This window comes from Petromyzon marinus, chromosome 59 (genome assembly GCF_048934315.1).
Source record: "Petromyzon marinus isolate PM22_M1 ecotype Great Lakes invasive population chromosome 59, UKy_Petmar_22M1.pri1.0, whole genome shotgun sequence".
In the NCBI taxonomy this organism is placed as follows: domain Eukaryota; kingdom Metazoa; phylum Chordata; class Hyperoartia; order Petromyzontiformes; family Petromyzontidae; genus Petromyzon; species Petromyzon marinus.
The window spans coordinates 4157058-4179959 of NC_133725.1; the positions used below are offsets into that span (position 1 = coordinate 4157058).

Sequence of the window (22902 nt, forward strand, 5' to 3'; positions counted from 1 at the left end):
ATGGCATCTACATCTACAGAACGTGAAGAACCAGTGGCATCTACATCTGTAGAACGTGAAGAACCAGTGGCATCTACATCTACAGAACGTGAAGAGCCGGTGGCATCTACATCTGCAGAACGTGAAAAACCAGTGGCATCTACATCTGCAGAACAGGAAGAACCAGTGGCATCTACATCTGCAGAACGTAAAGAACCAGTGGCATCTACATCTGCAGAACGTGAAAAAACAGTGGCATCTACATCTGCAGAACAGGAAGAACCAGTGGCATCTACATCTGCAGAACGTGAAGAACCAGTGGCATCTACATCTGCAGAACATGAAGAACCAGTGGAATCTCCATCTACAGAATGTGAAGAACCAGTGACATCTACATCTGCAGAACATGAAGAACCAGTGGCATCTACATATGAAGAACCAGTGGCATCTACATCTACAGGAGATTATACAACGTTGAAAGCCATTCCCTGTGTTTAGTGTACATGCCGTACAACATGTTTGGAATCAACAGGAGTAAAGTTGGACTTACGAACAAATAGACTTACAAACAGACCTCTGGAACCTAACTCGTTTGTAAGTAGAGAAGTCCATGTATATATAAAGTCCATATGAGGCTATGTAGAGACTTACACCGGGACTTTCATAGAGTTGTGTGTTCACATAAAACTTGTTACACGTACAATACTTTTGCTCAATTCAATCGTTGCCGACTTGCGAACCTGCAAAGACACACTTTCAACTATTCTTACCCCATGCACTGTTATGTTATGTATCGTATATATATTAAAAAAAAAACATGCAAACTTATATCTGCAATTCCACAAGCTACATATGCCCAAAGCTCTGTGTGTTTGTAACTCTAAGGCAAACCCACCGCTCTTGTGAGAGACGTTCATACTTTCAAAAGAACATTATTTTCCCAGCTCATTTCCGCAATTTAAATTGGATAAGGGCGACCCCACCACCCACACTCCCCACTGTGGTGATTTTGTTTTCACAGCTGAGAATGGTCGGGAAGCAAAACACGTTGTGTGGGAATAGCCACACACACAAAAAAAAAGGTCTGACCCCCCCAAAACCCCAGTCAACGTGCCTGATTATTTGGGATTTCAATAAACGTAGAGGCGGGCGACATTTATTTTTCTTGCGACTACACGGACGGAGGTGGGACGACGATCGGCTTAGTCCGTCGCGGATTTCAAACGCCGCCAATGTGAATTGCCTCTCTGCCCGAAGGAAATCCGCGTCCGCTCTCAAGACTTCAAACATTTTTGCGTGCGTGTGTAGGATTCTACTCGTTGGGATGTGCCACCAATTTCGTTTACAGTCGAATGTTTTTTCTTCGTGTAAAAAAAAAAAAAGCAGATTCATAGGCGATCATCGATTATAATCTGGCGGTCCCGGGCCGATCCGGGGAAACCGTTCCAAAGGCGCTGTGTGGCCCAGTCCGGCGATCAGCAGCACCGCTCGATTTCAGTGTTAAATATATATATACACTACGTTATACACTACATGCAACCTCAGCAATGAAAATACTGCATTAAATACAGCGCCCCTATATGGAGTCTTTGAGATTGGAGTTGCAAGCATGGCAGGGATGGTTTCGTTGGCGATGTGTTTGGGTGATCTGTTGACCTTCCTTCTTTGGTTCTTTCGGTAAAGTCACCACGTAGAATGAGAATAAAATAATACATTGATAAAATAAAATAACACAATAAAATTCTCACGACGTTTCGGCCACAACACAAGCGGCCTTCATCAGGTGAAGGGACGAGACTGTCTGGAGGACAGCGCTGGAGCGTGACTGCAAGGATCCATCCTCGCTCCAGCGCTGTCCGCCAGACAGTCTCGTCCCTTCACCTGATGAAGGCCGCTTGTGTTGTGGCCGAAACGTCGTGAGAATTTTATTGTGTTATTTTATTTGATCAATTTATTATTTTATTCTCATTCTACGTGGTGACTTTACCGAAAGAACCAAAGAAGATGAATCCTTGCAGTCACGAAAGCTGTTGACCTTTCCTGTAGGTTTCGTATTGTTTATTGTTGTCACGTTCTCAACTCGTGCTCCGAATAGACATCTGTGGAAAAAAAGAACTTTACAGCTCATCGGATTCCGCTTGCAGTATAAATAAACGCTTGTGATTCTGCCGGTAAATACAGCAACTTTTGAAAGGAGGATATTTATTTTTGCCTGTACTTGTATTTATTGTGATATCACATGTCAACAAATTGAAAACACTAAAAAAAACATACAACACCTAAGCACATAACGTAATTCAAGAAACTAAGCTGTTTTAAATACAGATGTCAGCGATTATCCGAATAATCGACGACCTGTATTTATTTAAACTGGATGAATCCGATGAGCTATAAAGCTCTTTATCACATGTCCAGTAGAGGCACGGGGGACAGAACGTTAGAACAACAAAAAGTTCCAAACAATGTGTGTGTGTGTGCTTCTGAATGCCCAACAGTCGCGTAGAAGGGAAATCATAAAATTAAAAAAATAAAACAATACAATTCTCACGACGTTTCGATTATAAACACAAGCAATCACCATCGGGGTTTCACACCGGATGATGATTGCTTGTGTTGCAATCGAAACGTCGTGATAATTTAATTGTTTTATTTTTATTATTTTATTATTTCCCTTCTACGTGGTGACTTTACCGAAAGAACCAAGAATGTGAATCCCTGCAGCCACGAAAGCTTTAAATCTAAATTTAAAGTCCAACAGTCTGTTACAGGCTACACGGGGAGATATTTGTTGTGCCAATCAATACGTCTGTGTGTGAGCGTGCCTGCATGTGCGTGCGTGCGTGTGCGACGACTATCTGAACCAGTCCTGGGCCTCCCCTAGGTCGACTCAGCCTCAAAAACGAGTACCTGGTGCGGTGTGTAGTAAACATCGCCACTAAGGGGAGACAAAGGCGGCCGGGCGTGGTTGCTGGTCCACCCACCCCCTCGTGCGTCTGTCACAGGCTTGAGATAGCGGGGGAGCGGTGGCGCAGTGGTTAGCGCCTCCCCTAGGTAGGCTCGGTCGGTGCTGCTGTGGAGAGACAAAGACGGCCGGGCGAAGTGTTGGTCACATCAGAGCAATTGCCTCAGGAGTCTGTGAAAGGCCGTTATTTGAGGAATGTTTTGGTTCGTGTTTGTGAGTTTAAACTATTTCAAACACTAAACAACTTTATCATGGGATTTATTTTGACAGTACCAAAATATAATAATAGGGGTTTCCCCTTTTTTATGGCAACAAAACAGCTGTGTTAAGATTTTGATTTAAAGCTTTCGTGACTGCAGGGATTCATATTCTTGGTTCTTTCGGTAAAGTCACGTAGAAGGGAAACAATAAAATCATGAAAATATGAAACAATTAAATTCTCACGACGTTTCGACTGCAACACAAGCAATCATCATCAGGTGTGAAAACCACAACAAGAAAATTTTAAAAAAAAATTTGAAACGTCGTGAGAATTTTATTGTTTGATATTTTTATTATTTTATTGTTTCCCTTCTACGTGACTTTACCGAAAGAACCAAGAATATCGGTGTTAAGATGTTAAAACACCAAAATGAAACATTTTACAAGGAATCATGTCTACACTAACCACAATACTTCAGAATGCAAACAAAAACACACACTATGATAATATATTAGCATTGTCCTTGAAACTGATTGGTGCACACCAGAGACAGCTTTCTTTTGAGCCTCGTCTCAAAACGGTGTTAGACCAGAGGACGCCAATATCGCCACTAGGGGGAGACAAAGACGACCGGGTAAAAGGTTTCAGTTTGGCGTTTTAACATCTTAACACAACTGTTGCCAGAAAAAAAGGGGAAAACATTCTCATAAACAACTTTATTGTAAATTTTGATTTAAAGCTTTCGTGACTGCAGTAATTCATATTCTTATTTTTTAAATATATATTTTATTGTTTTATTGTTTCCCTTCAACGTGACTTTACCGAAAGAGCTAAGAACATGAACTTTATTGTACCTTCTTTGGTTCTTTCGGTAAAGTCACCACGTAGAATGAGAATAAATAAATAAAATAACACAATAAAATTCTCACGACGTTTCGGCCACAACACAAGTAGCCGTCCTCAGGTGAAGAAACAGAACTGTCTTCTGGACAGAAACAGGACTGTCTTCTGGACTGTCCTGTTTCTTCACCTGAGGACGGCTACTTGTGTTGTGGCCGAAACGTCGCGAGAATTTCATGGTTTTATTTTATTATTTTATTCTCATTCTACGTGGTGACTTTACCGAAAGAACCAAAGAAGATGAGTCCTTGCAGTCACGAAAGCTTTAAATCGAAATTTAACTTTATTGTAACCCTACAGGGTAAAGGCCCCAGTGAGCTGCGATCGGAGCACGTGTTCAGAAGCGACCACGTGGCTATGACAACACGATGGCTCTACGAAGTTGGTGGCTTATCATCACGCGGAGATGTTATAGCGGCAGCTAAATAAAACTTTAACGATTGGTGATGTTGAGTCTAAATGTGGAGGGGAGGGGGGGGAAACCCGGAGGGGTACTTGGAGAAAAAATCCACGCGACCACGGTGAGAGAGACACGCAAACTCCAAATACACAGCAGCAGGCGTCAGGGTCGGGATCGAACCCACGACCTCCTGTACACCAGGCGAGGTAGTCAACATCTCCTAGCCACCTTGATGATGATGAGAGAGAGAGAGACACGCAGACTCCAAATATACAGCAGCAGGCATCAGGGTCGGGATCGAACCCACGACCTCCTGTACACCTGGCGAGGTAGTTAACATCTCATAGCCACCGTGTTGATGATGAGAGAGCGACACGCAAACTCCAAATATACAGCAGCAGCAGGCGTCAGGGTCGGGATCGAACCCACGACCTCCTGTACACCAGGCGAGGTAGTTAACATCTCATAGCCACCGTGATGATGATGATGAGAGAGAGAGAGACACGCAAACTCCAAATATACAGCAGCAGGCGTCAGGGTTGAGATTGAACCCACGACCTCCTGTACACCAGGCGAGGTAGTTAACATCTCATAGCCACCGTGATGATGAGAGAGAGAGACACGCAGACTCCAAATATACAGCAGCAGGCGTCAGGGTTGAGATTGAGCCCACGACCTCCTGCACACCAGGCGAGGTAGTTAACATCTCATAGCCACCGTGATGATGATGATGAGAGAGAGAGAGACACCGCAAACTCCAAATATACAGCAGCAGCAGGCGTCAGGGTTGAGATTGAACCCACGACCTCCTGTACACCTGGCGAGGTAGTTAACATCTCATAGCCACCGTGTTGATGATGAGAGAGCGACACGCAAACTCCAAATATACAGCAGCAGCAGGCGTCAGGGTCGGGATCGAACCCACGACCTCCTGTACACCAGGCGAGGTAGTTAACATCTCATAGCCACCGTGATGATGATGATGAGAGAGAGAGAGACACGCAAACTCCAAATATACAGCAGCAGGCGTCAGGGTTGAGATTGAACCCACGACCTCCTGTACACCAGGCGAGGTAGTTAACATCTCATAGCCACCGTGATGATGATGAGAGAGAGAGACACGCAGACTCCAAATATACAGCAGCAGGCGTCAGGGTTGAGATTGAGCCCACGACCTCCTGCACACCAGGCGAGGTAGTTAACATCTCATAGCCACCGTGATGATGATGATGAGAGAGAGAGAGACACCGCAAACTCCAAATATACAGCAGCAGCAGGCGTCAGGGTTGAGATTGAACCCACGACCTCCTGTACACCAGGCGAGGTAGTTAACATCTCATAGCCACCGTGTTACATGGTCCCCCCCCCCAACCCTCGCGTCGCCCCCACCCCCACGCCTCCCCTGACCCCGCCCCCACCTTTGCCTCCCCCCGCCCCTCACCCTCTCGCCCCCCCCCCGCCCCTCACTCTTGCGCCCCCTACCGGGCCCCCACTCTCGCGCCCCGCCCCCACCCTCTCGCCCCCCCCCGCCCCCACCCTCCCCTCGACGTCACCCATCGGACGTGAGGAGGAGCCAATCAGAGCGGCTCGGAACAGATTGTAATTTTTTATATATATTAATATACATTTGCATGTACTAAGCAATATTAAAACTCGTTTAATGCAGTGGCGTACTTGACAATAGAGAAATAAAATATCACCAAAGCGATAGAAATAAAAAAATAACCTAAGGACCCTCGGCGTGAGCGTCGCGTGACGTCACCGTAAGTCACGTGGAATGAGAATAAAATAATAAAATAAAAACAATAACATTCTCACGACGTTTCGGCCACAACACAAGCGGCCTTCTTCAGGTGAAGGAACAGAAAACTGTCGGGACCCACAGAGCTCCAATGAACGCTGCTAAGATTCGTAGCGTCTTTTAAGCTGGTTGAGAGAAAGTGAGGCACCTTGACAAAGGGGGTTTACATATCAAACATGAGAATTTATCATATATTGAGTACATTTATTATATTGATGTAATTTGGACTCAGGTTTTTTTCACATCGGTTTACTGTATTTGAGTTGTTGCAGCCCGCTGTTGGCATCCTTGTACGAGGTGCCTCTGTTGATGTGTAGGCTTTGACTTTAACATAGCTATTTCTGTGACCAGTCACAAGCTAATCCCTCAGCTATTTCAATGCTAAATTATCCTGTTTGATATGTACTAGGTGCCTCTGTGGATGTGTAGGCTTTGACTTTAACATAGCTATTTCTGTGACCAGTCACAAGCTAATCCCTCAACTGTTTCAATGCTAAATTCTCCTGTTTGATTTATACGAGGTGCCTCTTTGGATGTGAAGGCTATGACTTTAACATAGCTATTTCTGTGACCAGTCACAAGCTAATCCCTCAACTGTTTCAATGCTAAATTATCCTGTTTGATATGTACTAGGTGCCTCTGTGGATGTGTAGGCTTTGACTTTAACATAGCCATTTCTGTGACCAGTCACAAGCTAATCCCTCAGCTATTTCAATGCTAAATTCTCCTGTTTGATTTATACTAGGTGCCTCTGTGGATGTGTAGGCTATGACTTTAACATAGCTATTTCTGTGACCAGTCACAAGGTAATCCCTCAGCTATTTCAATGCTAAATTCTCCTGTTTGATATGTACTAGGTGCCTCTGTGGATGTGTAGGCTTTGACTTTAACATAGCCATTTCTGTGACCAGTCACAAGCTAATCCCTCAACTGTTTCAATGATAAATTCTCCTGTTTGATTTGTAGTAGGTGCCTCTGTGGATGTGTATGCTCTGACTTTAACATAGCTATTTCTGTGACCAGTCACAAGCTAATCCCTCAGCTAGTCAATGCTAAATTCTCTTACATTTTGATTTAAAGCTTTCGTGACTGTAGTAATTCATATTCTTAGCTCTTTCGGTAAAGTCACGTTGAAGGGAAACAATAAAATAATAAAAAAACAGGACTGTCCAGAAGACAGTCCTGTTTCTGTCCAGAAGACAGTTCTGTTTCTTCACCTGAGGACGGCTACTTGTGTTGTGGCCGAAACGTCGCGAGAATTTCATGGTTTTATTTTATTATTTTATTCTCATTCTACGTGGTGACTTTACCGAAAGAACCAAAGAAGATTAATCCTTGCAGTCACGAAAGCTTTAAATCGAAATTTAACTTTATTGTAACCCTACAGGGTGAAGGCCCCAGTGAGCTGCGATCGGAGCACGTGTTCAGAAGCGACCACGTGGCTATGACAACACGATGGCTCTACGAAGTTGGTGGCTTATCATCACGCGGAGATGTTATAGCGGCAGCTAAATAAAACTTTAACGATTGGTGATGTTGAGTCTAAATGTGGAGGGGAGGGGGGGGAAACCCGGAGGGGTACTTGGAGAAAAATCCACGCGACCACAGTGAGAGAGACACGCAAACTCCAAATACACAGCAGCAGGCGTCAGGGTCGGGATCGAACCCACGACCTCCTGTACACCAGGCGAGGTAGTCAACATCTCCTAGCCACCTTGATGATGATGAGAGAGAGAGAGACACGCAGACTCCAAATATACAGCAGCAGGCATCAGGGTCGGGATCGAACCCACGACCTCCTGTACACCTGGCGAGGTAGTTAACATCTCCTAGCCACCGTGTTACATGGTCCCCCCCCCAACCCTCGCGTCGCCCCCACCCCCACGCCTCCCCTGACCCCGCCCCCACCTTTGCCTCCCCCCGCCCCTCACTCTTGCGCCCCCCCCGCCCCTCACTCTTGCGCCCCCTACCGGGCCCCCCGCCCCCCACCCACTCGTCACCCCGCCCCCTACCGGGCCCCCACTCTCGCGCCCCGCCCCCACCCTCTCGCCCCCCCCCGCCCCAACCCTCCCCTCGACGTCACCCATCGGACGTGAGGAGGAGCCAATCAGAGCGGCTCGGAACAGATTGTAATTTTTTATATATATTAATAGACATTTGCATGTACTAAGCAATATTAAAACTCGTTTAATGCAGTGGCGTACTTGACAATAGAGAAATAAAATATCACCAAAGCGATAGAAATCTAAAAAAAAAATAACCTAAGGACCCTCGGCGTGAGCGTCGCGTGACGTCACCGCAAGTCACGTGGAATGAGAATAAAATAATAAAATAAAAACAATAACATTCTCACGACGTTTCGGCCACAGCACAAGCGGCCTTCTTCAGGTGAAGGAACAGAAAACTGTCGGGACCCACAGAGCTCCAATGAACGCTGCTAAGATTCGTAGCGTCTTTTAAGCTGGTTGAGAGAAAGAGAGGCACCTTGACAAAGGGGGTTAACATATCAAACAGGAGAATTTATCATATATTGAGTACATTTATTATATTGATGTAATTTGGACTCAGGTTTTTTTCACATCGGTTTACTGTATTTGAGTTGTTGCAGCCCGCTTTTGGCATCCTTGTACTAGGGGCCTCTGTGGATGTGTAGGCTTTGACTTTAACATAGCTATTTCTGTGACCAGTCACAAGCTAATCCCTCAGCTATTTCAATGCTAAATTCTCCTGTTTGATATGTACTAGGTGCCTCTGTGGATGTGTAGGCTTTGACTTTAACATAGCTATTTCTGTGACCAGTCACAAGCTTAATCCCTCAGCTATTTCAATGCTAAATTCTCCTGTTTGATATGTACTAGGTGCCTCTGTGGATGTGTAGGCTTTGACTTTAACATAGCTATTTCTGTGACCAGTCACAAGCTAATCCCTCAGCTATTTCAATGCTAAATTCGCCTGTTTCATATGTACTAGGTGCCTCTGTGGATGTGTAGGCTTTGACTTTAACATAGCCATTTCTGTGACCAGTCACAAGCTAATCCTTCAGGTATTTCAATGCTAAATTCTCCTGTTTGATATGTACTAGGTGCCTCTATGGATGTGCAGGCTTTGTCTTTAACATAGCTATTTCTGTGACCAGTCACAAGCTTAATCCCTCAACTGTTTCAATGCTAAATTCTCCTGTTTGATATGTACTAGGTGCCTCTGTGGATGTGTAGGCTATGACTTTAACATAGATATTTCTGTGACCAGTCACAAGCTAATCCCTCAGCTATTTCAATGATAAATTCTCCTGTTTGATATGTACTAGGTGCCTCTGTGGATGTGTAGGCTTTGACTTTAACATAGCTATTTCTGTGACCAGTCACAAGCTTAATCCCTCAGCTGTTTCAATGCTAAATTCTCCTGTTTGATATGTACTAGGTGCCTCTGTGGATGTGTAGGCTTTGACTTTAACATAGCTATTTCTGTGACCAGTCACAAGCTTAATCTCTCAGCTGTTTCAATGCTAAATTATCCTGTTTGATATGTACTAGGTACCTCTGTGGATGTGTAGGCTTTGACTTTAACATAGCCATTTCTGTGACCAGTCACAAGCTAATCCTTCAGCTATTTCAATGCTAAATTCTCCTGTTTGATATGTACTAGGTGCCTCTGTGGATGTGTAAGCTTTGACTTTAACATAGCTATTTCTGTGACCAGTCACAAGTTAATCCCTCAGCTATTTCAATGCTAAATTCTGCTGTTTGATTTGTACTAGGTGCCCCTGTGGATGTGCAGGCTTTGACTTTAACATAGCTATTTCTGTGACCAGTCACAAGCTTAATCTCTCAGCTGTTTCAATGCTAAATTATCCTGTTTGATATGTACTAGGTACCTCTGTGGATGTGTAGGCTTTGACTTTAACATAGCCATTTCTGTGACCAGTCACAAGCTAATCCTTCAGCTATTTCAATGCTAAATTCTCCTGTTTGATATGTACTAGGTGCCTCTGTGGATGTGTAGGCTTTGACTTTAACATAGCTATTTCTGTGACCAGTCACAAGCTAATCCCTCAGCTATTTCAATGCTAAATTCTCCTGTTTGATTTGTACTAGGTGCCTCTGTGGATGTGTAAGCTTTGACTTTAACATAGCCATTTCTGTGACCAGTCACAAGCTAATCCCTCAGTTATTTCAATGCTAAATTCTCCTGTTTGATATGTACTAGGTGCCTCTGTGGATGTGTAGGTTTTGACTTTAACATAGCTATTTCTGTGACCAGTCACAAGCTTAATCCCTCAGCTATTTCAATGATAAATTCTCCTGTTTGATATGTACTAGGTGCCTCTGTGGATGTGTAAGCTTTGACTTTAACATAGCTATTTCTGTGACCAGTCACAAGCTTAATCCCTCAACTGTTTCAATGCTAAATTCTCCTGTTTGATATGTACTAGGTGCCTCTGTGGATGTGTAGGCTTTGACTTTAACATAGCTATTTCTATGACCAGTCACAAGCTAATCCCTCAACTATTTCAATGCTAAATTCTCCTGTTTGATATGTACTAGGTGCCTCTGTGGATGTGTAGGCTTTGACTTTAACATAGCTATTTCTATGACCAGTTACAAGCTAATCCCTCAGCTATTTCAATGCTAAATTCTCCTGTTTGATATGTACTAGGTGCCTCTGTGGATGTGTAAGCTTTAACTTTAACATAGCTATTTCTGTGACCAGTCATAAGCTAATCCCTCAGCTATTTCAATGCTAAATTCTCCTATTTGATATGTACTAGGTGCCTCTGTGGATGTGTATATTCTGACTTTAACATAGCTATTTCTGTGACCAGTCACATGCTAATCCCTCAGCTAGTCAATGCTAAATTCTCTTAAATTTTGATTTAAAGCTTTCGTGACTGTAGTAATTCATATTCTTAGCTCTTTCGGTGAGGGATTAGCTTGTGACTGGTCACAGAAATGGCTATGTTAAAGTCAAAGCCTACACATCCACAGAGGCACCTAGTACATATCAAACAGGATAATTTACCATTGAAATAGAGAGGCACCTTGACAAAGGGGTTAACATACCCAACAGGAGAATTTATCATTGAAATAACTGAGGGATTTAGCTTGTGACTGGTCACAGAAATAGCTATGTTAAAGTCAAAGCCTACACATCAACAGAGGCACCTAGTACAAATCAAACAAGAGAATAAAATAAAAAAAAAATATTTCATTATTTTATTGTTTCCCTTCAACGTGACTTTACCGAAAGAGCTATTTCAATGCTAAATTCTCCTGTTTGATATGTACTAGGTGCCTCTGTGGATGTGTAGGCTATGACTTTAACATAGCTATTTCTGTGACCAGTCACAAGCTCAATCCCTCAGCTATTTCAATGATAAATTATCCTGTTTGATATGTTAACCCCCTTTGTCAAGGTGCCTCTCTTCTCTCAACCAGCTTAAAAGACGCTACGAATCTTAGCAGCGTTCATTGGAGCTCTGTCGTCACCGACAGTTTTTTGTTCCTTCACCTGAAGAAGGCCGTTTGTGTTGTGGCCGAAACGTCGTGAGAATTTTATTGTTTTTATTTCATTACTTTATTCTCATTCTACGCGGTGACTTTACCGAAAGAACCAAAGAAGATGAATCCTTGCAGTCACGCAAGCTTTAAATCGAGAACGTCACCGTTTGTTTACATCGATCACGTGGTCAGATTACGACGTCACGCCTCGGGCAAGCCTTTCGCCAAATAAGGAGTGCTGCCGAATGCAATGCGATTGCGCGCCGTGCGCATGCGTCACTCCTATTCCTACAATGCATTGCAGGGGGGGGGGTGGTGGTCGTATTTGGCAAACGCATTGCTATATTTGGACACTGGCTAAGCGAAGCTACGGGTGCCCGGCGGGATCCCCACGCCACTTTGCCGGCAAAGCAACGTTCACAAAACGCGTTCCTGGTCCCGACCCGCTATATAATTAAGTTATTTTGACCATCCGGCGACTGCGAGGATAAAAAAAAGTAACCTGCGCGATGTAAACAATTTAAAAAAATATATAATTTAAATGGAGTAAAAAGAATGCTTTCGGTTGGTGTTGACAGAAGAACAATCGAGCGTACAGCAAAAAAAAGGACACTATTTAAAACGCACACGGTGCGAAGTGGGATAACGGGGCACTATATGCGTTGAGAGGCCCACCGCGTCCTCGGGCACGCACGCCTTGACAACTGTCGCGAAAGCCGGGGAGGACGAACATGACGACGAGGCGTACGGGAACGAAGGCGAACATCGCCGCCGATGTCGGCAAACTTCCCTGCACTTCGGTGACCGAAGGGGCGAGGCAAGGGCGTGGGAATGTCTCCCCATCATCATCATCATTACCACCACCACCACCACCGCCATCATCATCATCATCAACTCCATACCGTCACCACCATCATCATCATCGCAAACACAACCCCAATACCGCTGGTGACAGCCCTCGAGTTACTGTTGCCGGTGATGTCGACGACGACGACGATGATGATGATGGCGTTGATGTCTGCAACGGCAACAGCAGCAGCAACAACAACAACGGGGACAACGATGGAGATGGTGGTGGTGCTGATGATGATGATGAAGCAGCAGTAACTAAGGCGCGGGAGGACGCTAACAAGTCGCCAAAGAGGAGGAAACATATCGTGACGGTGGACACTTCCAAAGCCAAGACGTCTCTGGAGGCGCTGAGGGCCAGCCTGAGCCAGCTCAAGTGGAAAGAAGTGAGTCCCATTCAATGCGCCATCTCCTCCTTCCCTCTGCCAGATGCCACATAGCAGCTGCGATGATGATGGTGGCGGTGGTGGTCAGTGCCCCATCATCATCAATCAGTGTTACGGCTTTATGGGTGCAGTTTCTGTGGGTTGTCTGTGTATCTCTGTGGGTGTCTGTGTATCTCTGTGGGTCTCTGTGTATCTCTGTGTATCTCTGTGTATCTCTGTGGGTCTCTGTGGGTCTCTGTGTATCTCTGTGGGTCTCTGTGTATCTCTGTGGGTCTCTGTGTATGTCTGAGTCTCTGTGGGTCACTGTGTATCTCTGTTGGTCTCTGTATCTCTGTGGGTCTCTGTGGGTTTCTGTGGGTCTCTGTGTATCTCTGTGGGTCTCTGTGTATCTCTGTGGGTCTCTGCGTATCTCAGTGAGTCTCTGTGTGTCTCTGTGTATCTCTGTGGGTCTCTGTGTATCTCTGTGGGTCTCTGTGTATCTCTGTGGGTCTCTGTATCTCTGTGGGTCTTTGTGTATCTCTGTGGGTCTCTCTGTATTTCTGTGGGTCTTTGTGGGTCTTTGTGTATCTCTGTGGGTCTCTGTGTATCTCTGTGGAGTTCTGTGTATCTCTGTTGGTCTCTGTGGGTCTTTGTGTATCTCTGTGGGTCTCTGTGTATCTCTGTTGGTCTCTGTGTATCTCTGTGGGTGTCTGTGTATCTCTGTGGGGTTCTGTGTATCTCTGTTGGTCTCTGTGGCTCTCTGTGTATCTCTGTGGGTCTCTGTGTATGTCTGTGGGTCTCTGTGGGTCTCTGTGTATCTCTGTGGGTCTCTTTGTATCTCTGTTGGTCTCTGTGTATCTCTGTGGGTCTCTGTGGGTCTCTGTGTATCTCTGTGGGTCTCTGTGTATCTCTGTGAGTCTCTGTGGGTCTCTGTGTATCTCATTGGGTCTCTGTATCTCTGTGGGTCTCTGTGGGTCTCTATCTCTGTGGGTCTCTGTGTATCTCTGTGGGTCTCTGTGTATCTCTGTGGGTGTCTGTGTATCTCTGTGGGTCTCTGTGTATCTCTGTGGGTCTCTGTGTATCTCTGTGGGTCTCTGTGTATCTCTGTGGGTCTCTGTGTATCTCATTGGGTCTCTGTATCTCTGTGGGTCTCTGTGGGTCTCTATCTCTGTGGGTCTCTGTGTATCTCTGTGGGTCTCTGTGTATCTCTGTGGGTGTCTGTGTATCTCTGTGGGTCTCTGTGTATCTCTGTGGGTCTCTGTACCTCTGTGGGTCTCTTTGGGTCTCTGTGTATCTCTGTTGGTCTCTGTGTATCTCTGTGGGTGTCTGTGTATCTCTGTGGGGTTCTGTGTATCTCTGTTGGTCTCTGTGTATCTCTGTGGGTCTCTGTGTATCTCTGTGGGTCTCTGTACCTCTGTGTATCTCTGTGGGTCTCTGTGTATCTCTGTTGGTCTCTGTGTATCTCTGTGGGTGTCTGTGTATCTCTGTGGGGTTCTGTGTATCTCTGTTGGTCTCTGTGTATCTCTGTGAGTCTCTGTGTATCTCTGTGTATCTCTGTGGGTCTCTGTGGGTCTCTGTGTATCTCTGTGAGTCTCTGTGGGTCTCTGTGTATCTCTGTGGGTCTCTGTATCTCTGTGGGTCTCTGTGTATCTCTGTGGGTGTCTGTGTATCTCTGTGGGTCTCTGTGTATCTCTGTGGGTCTCTGTATCTCTGTGGGTCTCTGTGGGTCTTTGTGTATCTCTGTGGGTCTCTGTGTATCTCTGTGGGTCTCTGTGTATCTCTGTTGGTCTCTCTGTATCTCTGTGGGGTTCTGTGTATCTCTGTTGGTCTCTGTGGGTCTCTGTGTATCTCTGTGGGTCTCTGTGTATCTCTGTGTATCTCTGTGGGTCTCTGTGTATCCCTGTTGGTCTCTGTGTATCTCTGTGGGTGTCTGTGTATCTCTGTTGGTCTCTGTGTATCTCTGTGGGTCTCTGTGTATCTCTGTGGGTCTCTGTGTATCTCTGTGGGTCTCTGTGTATCTCTGTGTATCTCTCTGGGTCTCTGTGTATCTCTGTGGGTCTCTGTGTATCTCTGTGGGTCTCTGTGTATCTCTGTGGGTCTCCATGCCTCTCAACCCCTTATCAGTGCCCTACCTTATCACAGACCAATTCAGACCGTATTGGTCACCCCGTGCCCGTTATAAACCTCAACGTTCATCCTACAAAGTCCCATCACAAGGGAGAACACAAACACATATACAATCACCACTACTACACTCACCACTAGTACACTCACCACCACTACACTCACCACTACTACACTCACCACTACTACACTCTGCACTTGTACACTCACCACTACACTCACCATTACACTCACCATCACTACACTCACCACTAGTACACTCACCACTAGTACACTCACCACTAGTACACTCACTAGTACACTCACCACTACACTCACCACTAGTACACGCACCACTACTACACTCACCACTAGTACACTCACAACTACACTCACCACTAGTACACTCACCACCTGTACACTCACCACTTGTACACTCACCACTACACTCACCACTAGTACACTCACCACCACTACACTCACCACTACTACACTCACCACCACTACACTCACCACTAGTACACTCTCCACTTGTACACTCACCACTACACTCACCACTAGTACACTCACCACTACACTCATCACTACTACACTCACCACCACTACACTCACCACTAGTACACTCACCATTACACTCACCACTACACTCACCATTACACTCACCACTACTACACTCACCACTAGTACACTCACCACTACCACACTCACCACTCGCACACTCACAACTACACTCACCACCTGTACACTCACCACCTGTACACTCACCACTTGTACACTCACCACTACACTCACCACTAGTGCACTCACCACTACACTCATTACTACTACACTCACCACCACTACACTCACCACTAGTACACTCACCATTACACTCACCACTACACTCACCACTAGTACACTCACCACTACACTCATCACTACTACACTCACCACCACTACACTCACCACTAGTACACTCACCATTACACTCACCACTACACTCACCATTACACTCACCACTACTACACTCACCACTAGTACACTCACCACTACCACACTCACCACTAGCACACTCACAACTACACTCACCACCTGTACACTCACCACCTGTACACTCACCACCTGTACACTCACCACTTGTACACTCACCACTACACTCACCACTAGTGCACTCACCACTACACTCATTACTACTACACTCACCACCACTACACTCACCACTAGTACACTCACCATTACACTCACCACTACACTCACCATTACACTCACCACTACTACACTCACCACTAGTACACTCACCACTACCACACTCACCACTAGCACACTCACAACTACACTCACCACTAGTACTCACCACTAGTACTCACCACCTGTACACTCACCACTTGTACACTCACCACTACACTCACCACTAGTACACTCACCACTACACTCACCACTAGTACACTCACCACTACACTCACCACTTGTACACTCACCAATTGAACACTCACCACTAGTACACTCACCACTAGTACACTCACCACTACTACACTCACCACTTGTACACTCACCACTAGTACACTCACTACTACTACACTCACCACTACTACACTCACCACTAGTACTCTCACCACTACACTCACCACTACACTCACCACTAGTACACTCACCACTACACTCACCACTAGTACACTCACCACTACTACACTCACCACTACTACACTCACCACTAGTACACTCACCATCACTACACTCACCACTTGTACACTCACCACTACACTCACCACTACACTCACCACTACACTCACCACTTGTACACTCACCACTTGTACACTCACCACTTGTACACTCACCACTACACTCACCACTAGTACACTCACCACTAGTACACTCACCACTTGTACACTCACCACTATACTCACCATTACACTCACCACTAGTACACTCACCAATTGTACACTCACCACTAGTACTCACCACTACACTCACCACAACAAACCTGACAATTCCTTATCAGTGCCCTACCTTAGTACAGACCAATTCAGACCTTATTGGTCACCCCGTGCCCCTTATAAATCTCAACGTTCATCCTACAAAGTCCCATCACAAGGGAGAAACACAAATAGACACTCACCACTACGACACTCACCACTACTACACTCACAACTACACACCTGTCAACCCCTTATCAGTGTCCTACCTTAGTACAGACCAATTCAGACCTTATTGGTCACCCCGTGCCCCTTCTAAATCTCAACGTTCATCCTACAAAGTCCTATCACAAGGGAGAAACACAAACATATTGACAAATGTTTGTTGCCCGTATTGAAACGTCTCTACTCTGTATGGACCTGAACTCGATTTCCCTGTACAAGAATGCGGGGTAAACCGTGTGGGTTGACAGGTATGAGCGTTTGATTATGTGTCCTTCAAAGACCGCTTACAGATTGCCACAGGAGCGGCACGGTTAAGATCTGATTTGCAAAGTCTTCTATGGGAGTTGCATCATCGTCATCCTTAAATTGATTCACTTTGGTGTAGAGTTGACAGGTGTCCTTGAAGGAACCCACTCTTACAATCTCATCACCGCCGCCACCACCATAATCATCTGATATTCGGTCTTTCCCTTGTTACTGCCAAATCACCAAACCATCTACTGGGCATCTGTGAAACTCCTGGACATCTGTGGAAAAATTTATTTACAGCTCATCGGATTCCTCCAGTGTGAATAAACATTCTGATTCTGATGTCTTCAGGTTGAGCGGCCCACAGATGTGGTAACTTCAATTCAAAGGCCCAGACGTTTATTTCCTGAATTTGTGTGCAATATATTCCACATCAAATCGAACACGATTTAGAAAAATTTGGAAACAATATAATGCAACACAGAGGGTCGGTCAAAACACAATTAACGCATGGTCTGGTTGATTACGTTATTTCAAAGATTGCTAAATTATAAGTTAAGTGTGAAAATTTGAGAGAGAGATAAGAATCTGTCTTTGTCTCCCCTACATGCTAAGGCCTCGGCACAGAGACCCCTATCTCTCTGTGCTCCATACGTTGCGTGTCTCTCTTTGTGTCTCTGTATTAACTCCCTCTATTTAGGTGTCTGTATATATATCTGCGGTTCTGTGTTTCCTCTCGCTCTTAAATTTAGCTCTTCTGTGCCTTATGATGATTGCTTGCGTTGCAATCGAAACGTCGTATGCTATTATGTAATTTTATTATGATTTCTTATTTCTACGTGACTTTACCGAAAAAACCAAAGAGTGTTGTCACCTTCTCACCAAGCTGCTTGGCAATGGTCTTGTAGCCCATTCCAGCCTTGTGTAGGTCTACAATCTTGTCCCTGACATCCTTGGAGAGCTCTTTGGTCTTGGCCATGGTGGAGAGTTTGGAATCTGATTGATTGATTGATTGCTTCTGTGGACAGGTGTCTTTTATACAGGTAACAAGCTGACATTAGGAGCACTCCCTTTAAGAGTGTGCTCTTAATCTCAGCTCGTTACCTGTATAAAAGACACCTGTGAACCAGAAATATTTCTGATGGAGAGGGGGTCAAATACTTATTTCCATCATTAAAATGCAAACCAATTTATAACGTTTTTGACATGCGTTTTTCTGGATTTTTTTGTTGTTGTTATTCTGTCTCTCACTGTTCAAATAAACCTACCATTAAAATTATAGACCGATAATTTATTTGTCAGTGGGCAAACGTACAAAATCATCAGGGGATCAAATACTTTTTTCCCTCACTGTATATATACTTGCTCCATAATAGAGGGGTTTTTTTTGGGTTACATCACGTAAGTGTTAACCTGTCGTTAATCCCGCCACCACCCAACACAGCCACTTTATAAGGGTTTGTGTCACGTAAACAACACGTGCCAATTCGTTACTAGTACAACACTAACCGATTGTGTGTTGGAGATGAAACCCACACCATTTACAATATATATACTTTAAGACAAATGTGTTTGTTTATATATAATGTAGACTGCGCGGCTTAGCCAGTTGTTTCCAATTGTAGTTTCTTGTTCCTCAGCGATTGGGAGATGCGATTCGCAGAAACAACGTGATGTTCAACTTAAACTTTATTATATTGATAATGAAATAACAATAATTCAAACGTATAATGCACATTCCATCCTAGGATCCCAATGCGCAAATGCATGAAAAGCAGGAGACAAAAACAGAACGGGGGCAACAGATGAAACTTAAAGAGGGAAGGCTCAGTTGGAAGAAATGGGCTTTGAAAGCAAACTTAAATATATCTAGCGACTCTGATTGCCTGATTTCAAGTGGTGAGGCGTTCCATAGCTTGGGTGCCACACTCACAAAAGCACCGACCGAGCAAAAGCGTGCAACCTAGACCTGGCAGTGCTGAGCACTGCCTTGATTAGAAAATATAAATGTATTAGTTTATGCAAGTAATCTGCGGTGAGCCCTTTTAAAGCCGTAGCAGCATATTAAAATCCACTCGGAATTTGACCGGTAGCCAATGAAGATATAACAGTACTGGTGTAATGTGCTCACGGAATGGTGTACGTGGTGTAAAGCGTCCCTCGCGGCTGCATTCTGAACAAGCTGGAGTCTGTCCAGTACTGTGCCTGGTATCCCAGCCAGTAAGGTGTAGCAGTAGTCGGGTCAGGATAACACAAAAGCATCGACCAAGTCAGCAGGCGACAGGAAGCGATGCATTCTGGCAATATTTCTTCGGTGGAAAATGGAAATTTGAACCACCTTACATATATGTGCCACAAAGGTTAATGACAGGTCAAACTGAACCCCCAAGGTTTATGACCTCCCGTGCGGGACTGACATCGCGACCATCAATCAACAAACAAATTCTGCATTTTTTTTATTGTTATATTTATTTACAGAACACTCAAAGTAGAGTGCGTTTCTGTTCTCAGCTCGGCCGCCAATGACAGCAAGAACAACAACAACAACAACCGCCATTCGCCACTAAGTGGCGGTGACGTCACCACGACGCTTGTGCCAGGCTATGTGCACCCTGACGCCACGTGAAGTGTCGAACGCCCGCTGGCAGGAGGTCACGGGGCAGACCCAGGTGCCTCGGGTCGACTGACTGAGATGACTGGCTGATGCACCACCTGTGCCCCCTACTGTGCCAACCTGCTGTGCTTTAGCCACCCGGCGCTCCGCTCGTTGTTGTGAGCGTCGCTCCTCCGCCCTCTGTTGTTGTTGGAGGGCGACTGCCTCCAACTGCCCAGTAGCATCCTTCACGAGCCTCCTCCACAGAGGCCGATCTTGACACCGCTGGTACCAGTCATCGGCCAGTCCACTCAGCTCCACGTCCTCCTGTACCACATCACTCCATCTCTTCTCTAGCCCGTGAAGAGATGGAGTGATGACAGCAAGAACGCACACACATGCACAAACAAACTCATTAAAGTTCGTTGTTTTTTTAATTTCAAATAGGTTTGGTAGAACTCCATCTCGAATGATTACACATTTAATTTTATCTTCATACAGCCACTTTTTTTTGGATTGCGTGCAAAGATTTTTCCCCGTAGTGTGGATAGAGGCTGGCTAATGCCACAAATTAGTCTATATCACTGTCACAATTTTGTAATTATAACGAATACTGTAATGCGTGCACAATGTAATGTTGAAGTTGATTATCTGTAGCCTCAAGCAAATATGGTTTAATTGGTCGAATAATTGAATGGTTTGACTCACATACACAAAACTGAAGCCACCATCGCCACCATCATCATCCCGGCGTGGATGAAAAGGGCAGTGGATGCTAGCCCTTCATAATAAAGGTTTTTGGGTTAGATCGCGTTATTTATAAATGTGTCGTAGCCCTCCACCACCCGACACGGCCAATCAGCAAAAAAAGTGTCACATTGACAAAAGACAAATAGTTCACTACTTTAGCCCACCGGTGTGTTGAAGAGTGAATCCACAACATTTACAGTTTGACGTTTCGCTGGTAATTACATCCAGCATCATCGGGCAATTCGCCACCATTCAGCGAAACGTCAAACTGTAAATGTTGTGGATTCACTCTTCAACACACCGGTGGGCTAAAGTAGTGAACTAATTGTCTTCTTCTTCTTTGGTTCTTTCGGTAAAGTCACGTAGAATGAGAATAAAATAATAAATTGATAAAATAAAATAACACAATAATATTCTCACGACGTTTCGGCCACAACACAAGCGGCCTTCATCAGGTGAAGGGACGAGACTGTCTGGTAGGACAGCGCTGGAGTGAAAGAGCCACGTTCAGATCACGGCCTTTAAGCTGTGTGAGAGGAACAATCGAAATTTAATTGTCTTCTGTCAACGTGACACTTTTTTTGCTGATTGGCCGTGTCGGGTGGTGGAGGGTTACGACACATTTATAAATAACGCGATCTAACCCAAAAACCTTTATTATGAATAATATTGGTCGCGAAAGCCTACGTGTTAAAGTGATGCTAGCCCTGTCTGGGAATCGAACTCCGGTCGCAGGGTTCATAGCGCAGTGTTGCGATAACGACTGCACCATCGCTCCCCACGCACACAATCCACCCACAGCCGTCCACATCAACTTTACAAAGATCCCCAGTATAGTTTTCACAGGCTTTTGGGGCACGTGCTTTTAGCAAGCACTTATTACGTCAGGCCTGCTGTGCCTATCAGAATATTTATTTCTACTGCGGGAGGAATCCGATGAGCTATGAAGCTCTTTTTTCACAGATGTCCAGTAAGGGGCACGGGGTCAGAACGTTACAGCAACAAACGACAGTAACAAAACATGATAGCAGCGCAAAGTATAGGAAAGGTAAACAAATCACTTCCAAAAATATTTATACAAATAAAACTAAACTAAATATTTTGGTTTTACCAGGTAAGGCCCACTGAGCAAGTAGCTTCTTTTTCAGAAGCTACCTGGTCATCACAAATTATAGCTCTACGAAGTGGCTTATCACGTGGAAATTTATAGCAGCAAAATAATCTGTACAATCAAAACTAAACTATTTGTTTTTTTTATCTAAACAGGTAAGGCCCACTGAGCTGCATAGCTCTTTTTGAGAAGCGACCTGGCCACATGATAGCCCTACGAAGTGGCTTATCACGTGGAAATTTATAGCGGCCAAATAATGTGAATAATTTAGACGCATGTTTCTAAATATGGAGTGGGTGGTGAAGCCAGGTCCATGCCCTGCCGCCTTTGTCTCCACAGTGCTGATGTCTCCACACTTGCACCAGGTACTCATTTAAGGCTGAGTTGACCTTTGGGGAAGTCAGGTCGTCTTTGAGAGATGGTGACGGCTTGGGGGGGGGGTGCTTCATCCAGCAGTTTATAGACCATGGCTGGTGATGATGGCGACGACGATTAATTTTTTCAGACATTGGAGCCACCCACCGTGGAGATGGAGCGATGAAATCGATTCGCGTTCGTTTAACACTTGGTGGGCGAGATCGCGTGAATGATAAATGTGTCGTTAAACCCGCCGCCACCCAACACAGCCAATGAGTACGGGGTTGTTACGTAAGGGGCCGTCCATAAGTGACGTCACGCGATTTTGGACGATTTTTGACCCCCTCCCCCCCTCTTCGTCACGCGACGTCACAAAAAGTCAGACCCCCCCCCCTCAAATATGACGTCACAAAGCTCTGCCCCCCCCCCCCCCCAAAAAATATATAAAACATGCTTCAATTTGCTTTAAACTATTGTCATTGTAGTGCGTATTCAATGTGCCGCTGCACTCTGATGTTGTAGGAGAAAACATTTATTAAGAAGTCTATTTAATTAAGTAGAACGTGTTGTCTATATTTATTTATAGTTGCGAATTTTGATGTGACGTCACATTTCTCACCCCCCCCCCTCCTCCTCGTCACACATCGTCACAAATGTCTGACCCCC

General features: G+C 45.0%; 1 protein-coding gene across 3 annotated transcripts in view; it reads left to right on the forward strand.

Annotated features, from left to right (window-relative positions):
* Positions 1-9911: 9911 nt before the first annotated feature.
* The window catches only part of TTLL11 (tubulin tyrosine ligase like 11), a 111600-nt gene continuing 98609 nt past the window's right edge, over positions 9912-22902 (forward strand). For 2 of the 3 annotated variants that reach the window (XM_032976537.2, XM_032976536.2), the window contains exon 1: positions 9912-12977. In XM_032976537.2, coding sequence (XP_032832428.2) covers positions 12474-12977 — 504 coding nt within the window. In that variant the 5' untranslated portion in view covers positions 9912-12473. The remainder of the gene's footprint in view (positions 12978-22902) is intronic. The other variant, XM_032976534.2, reaches the window with a different exon arrangement.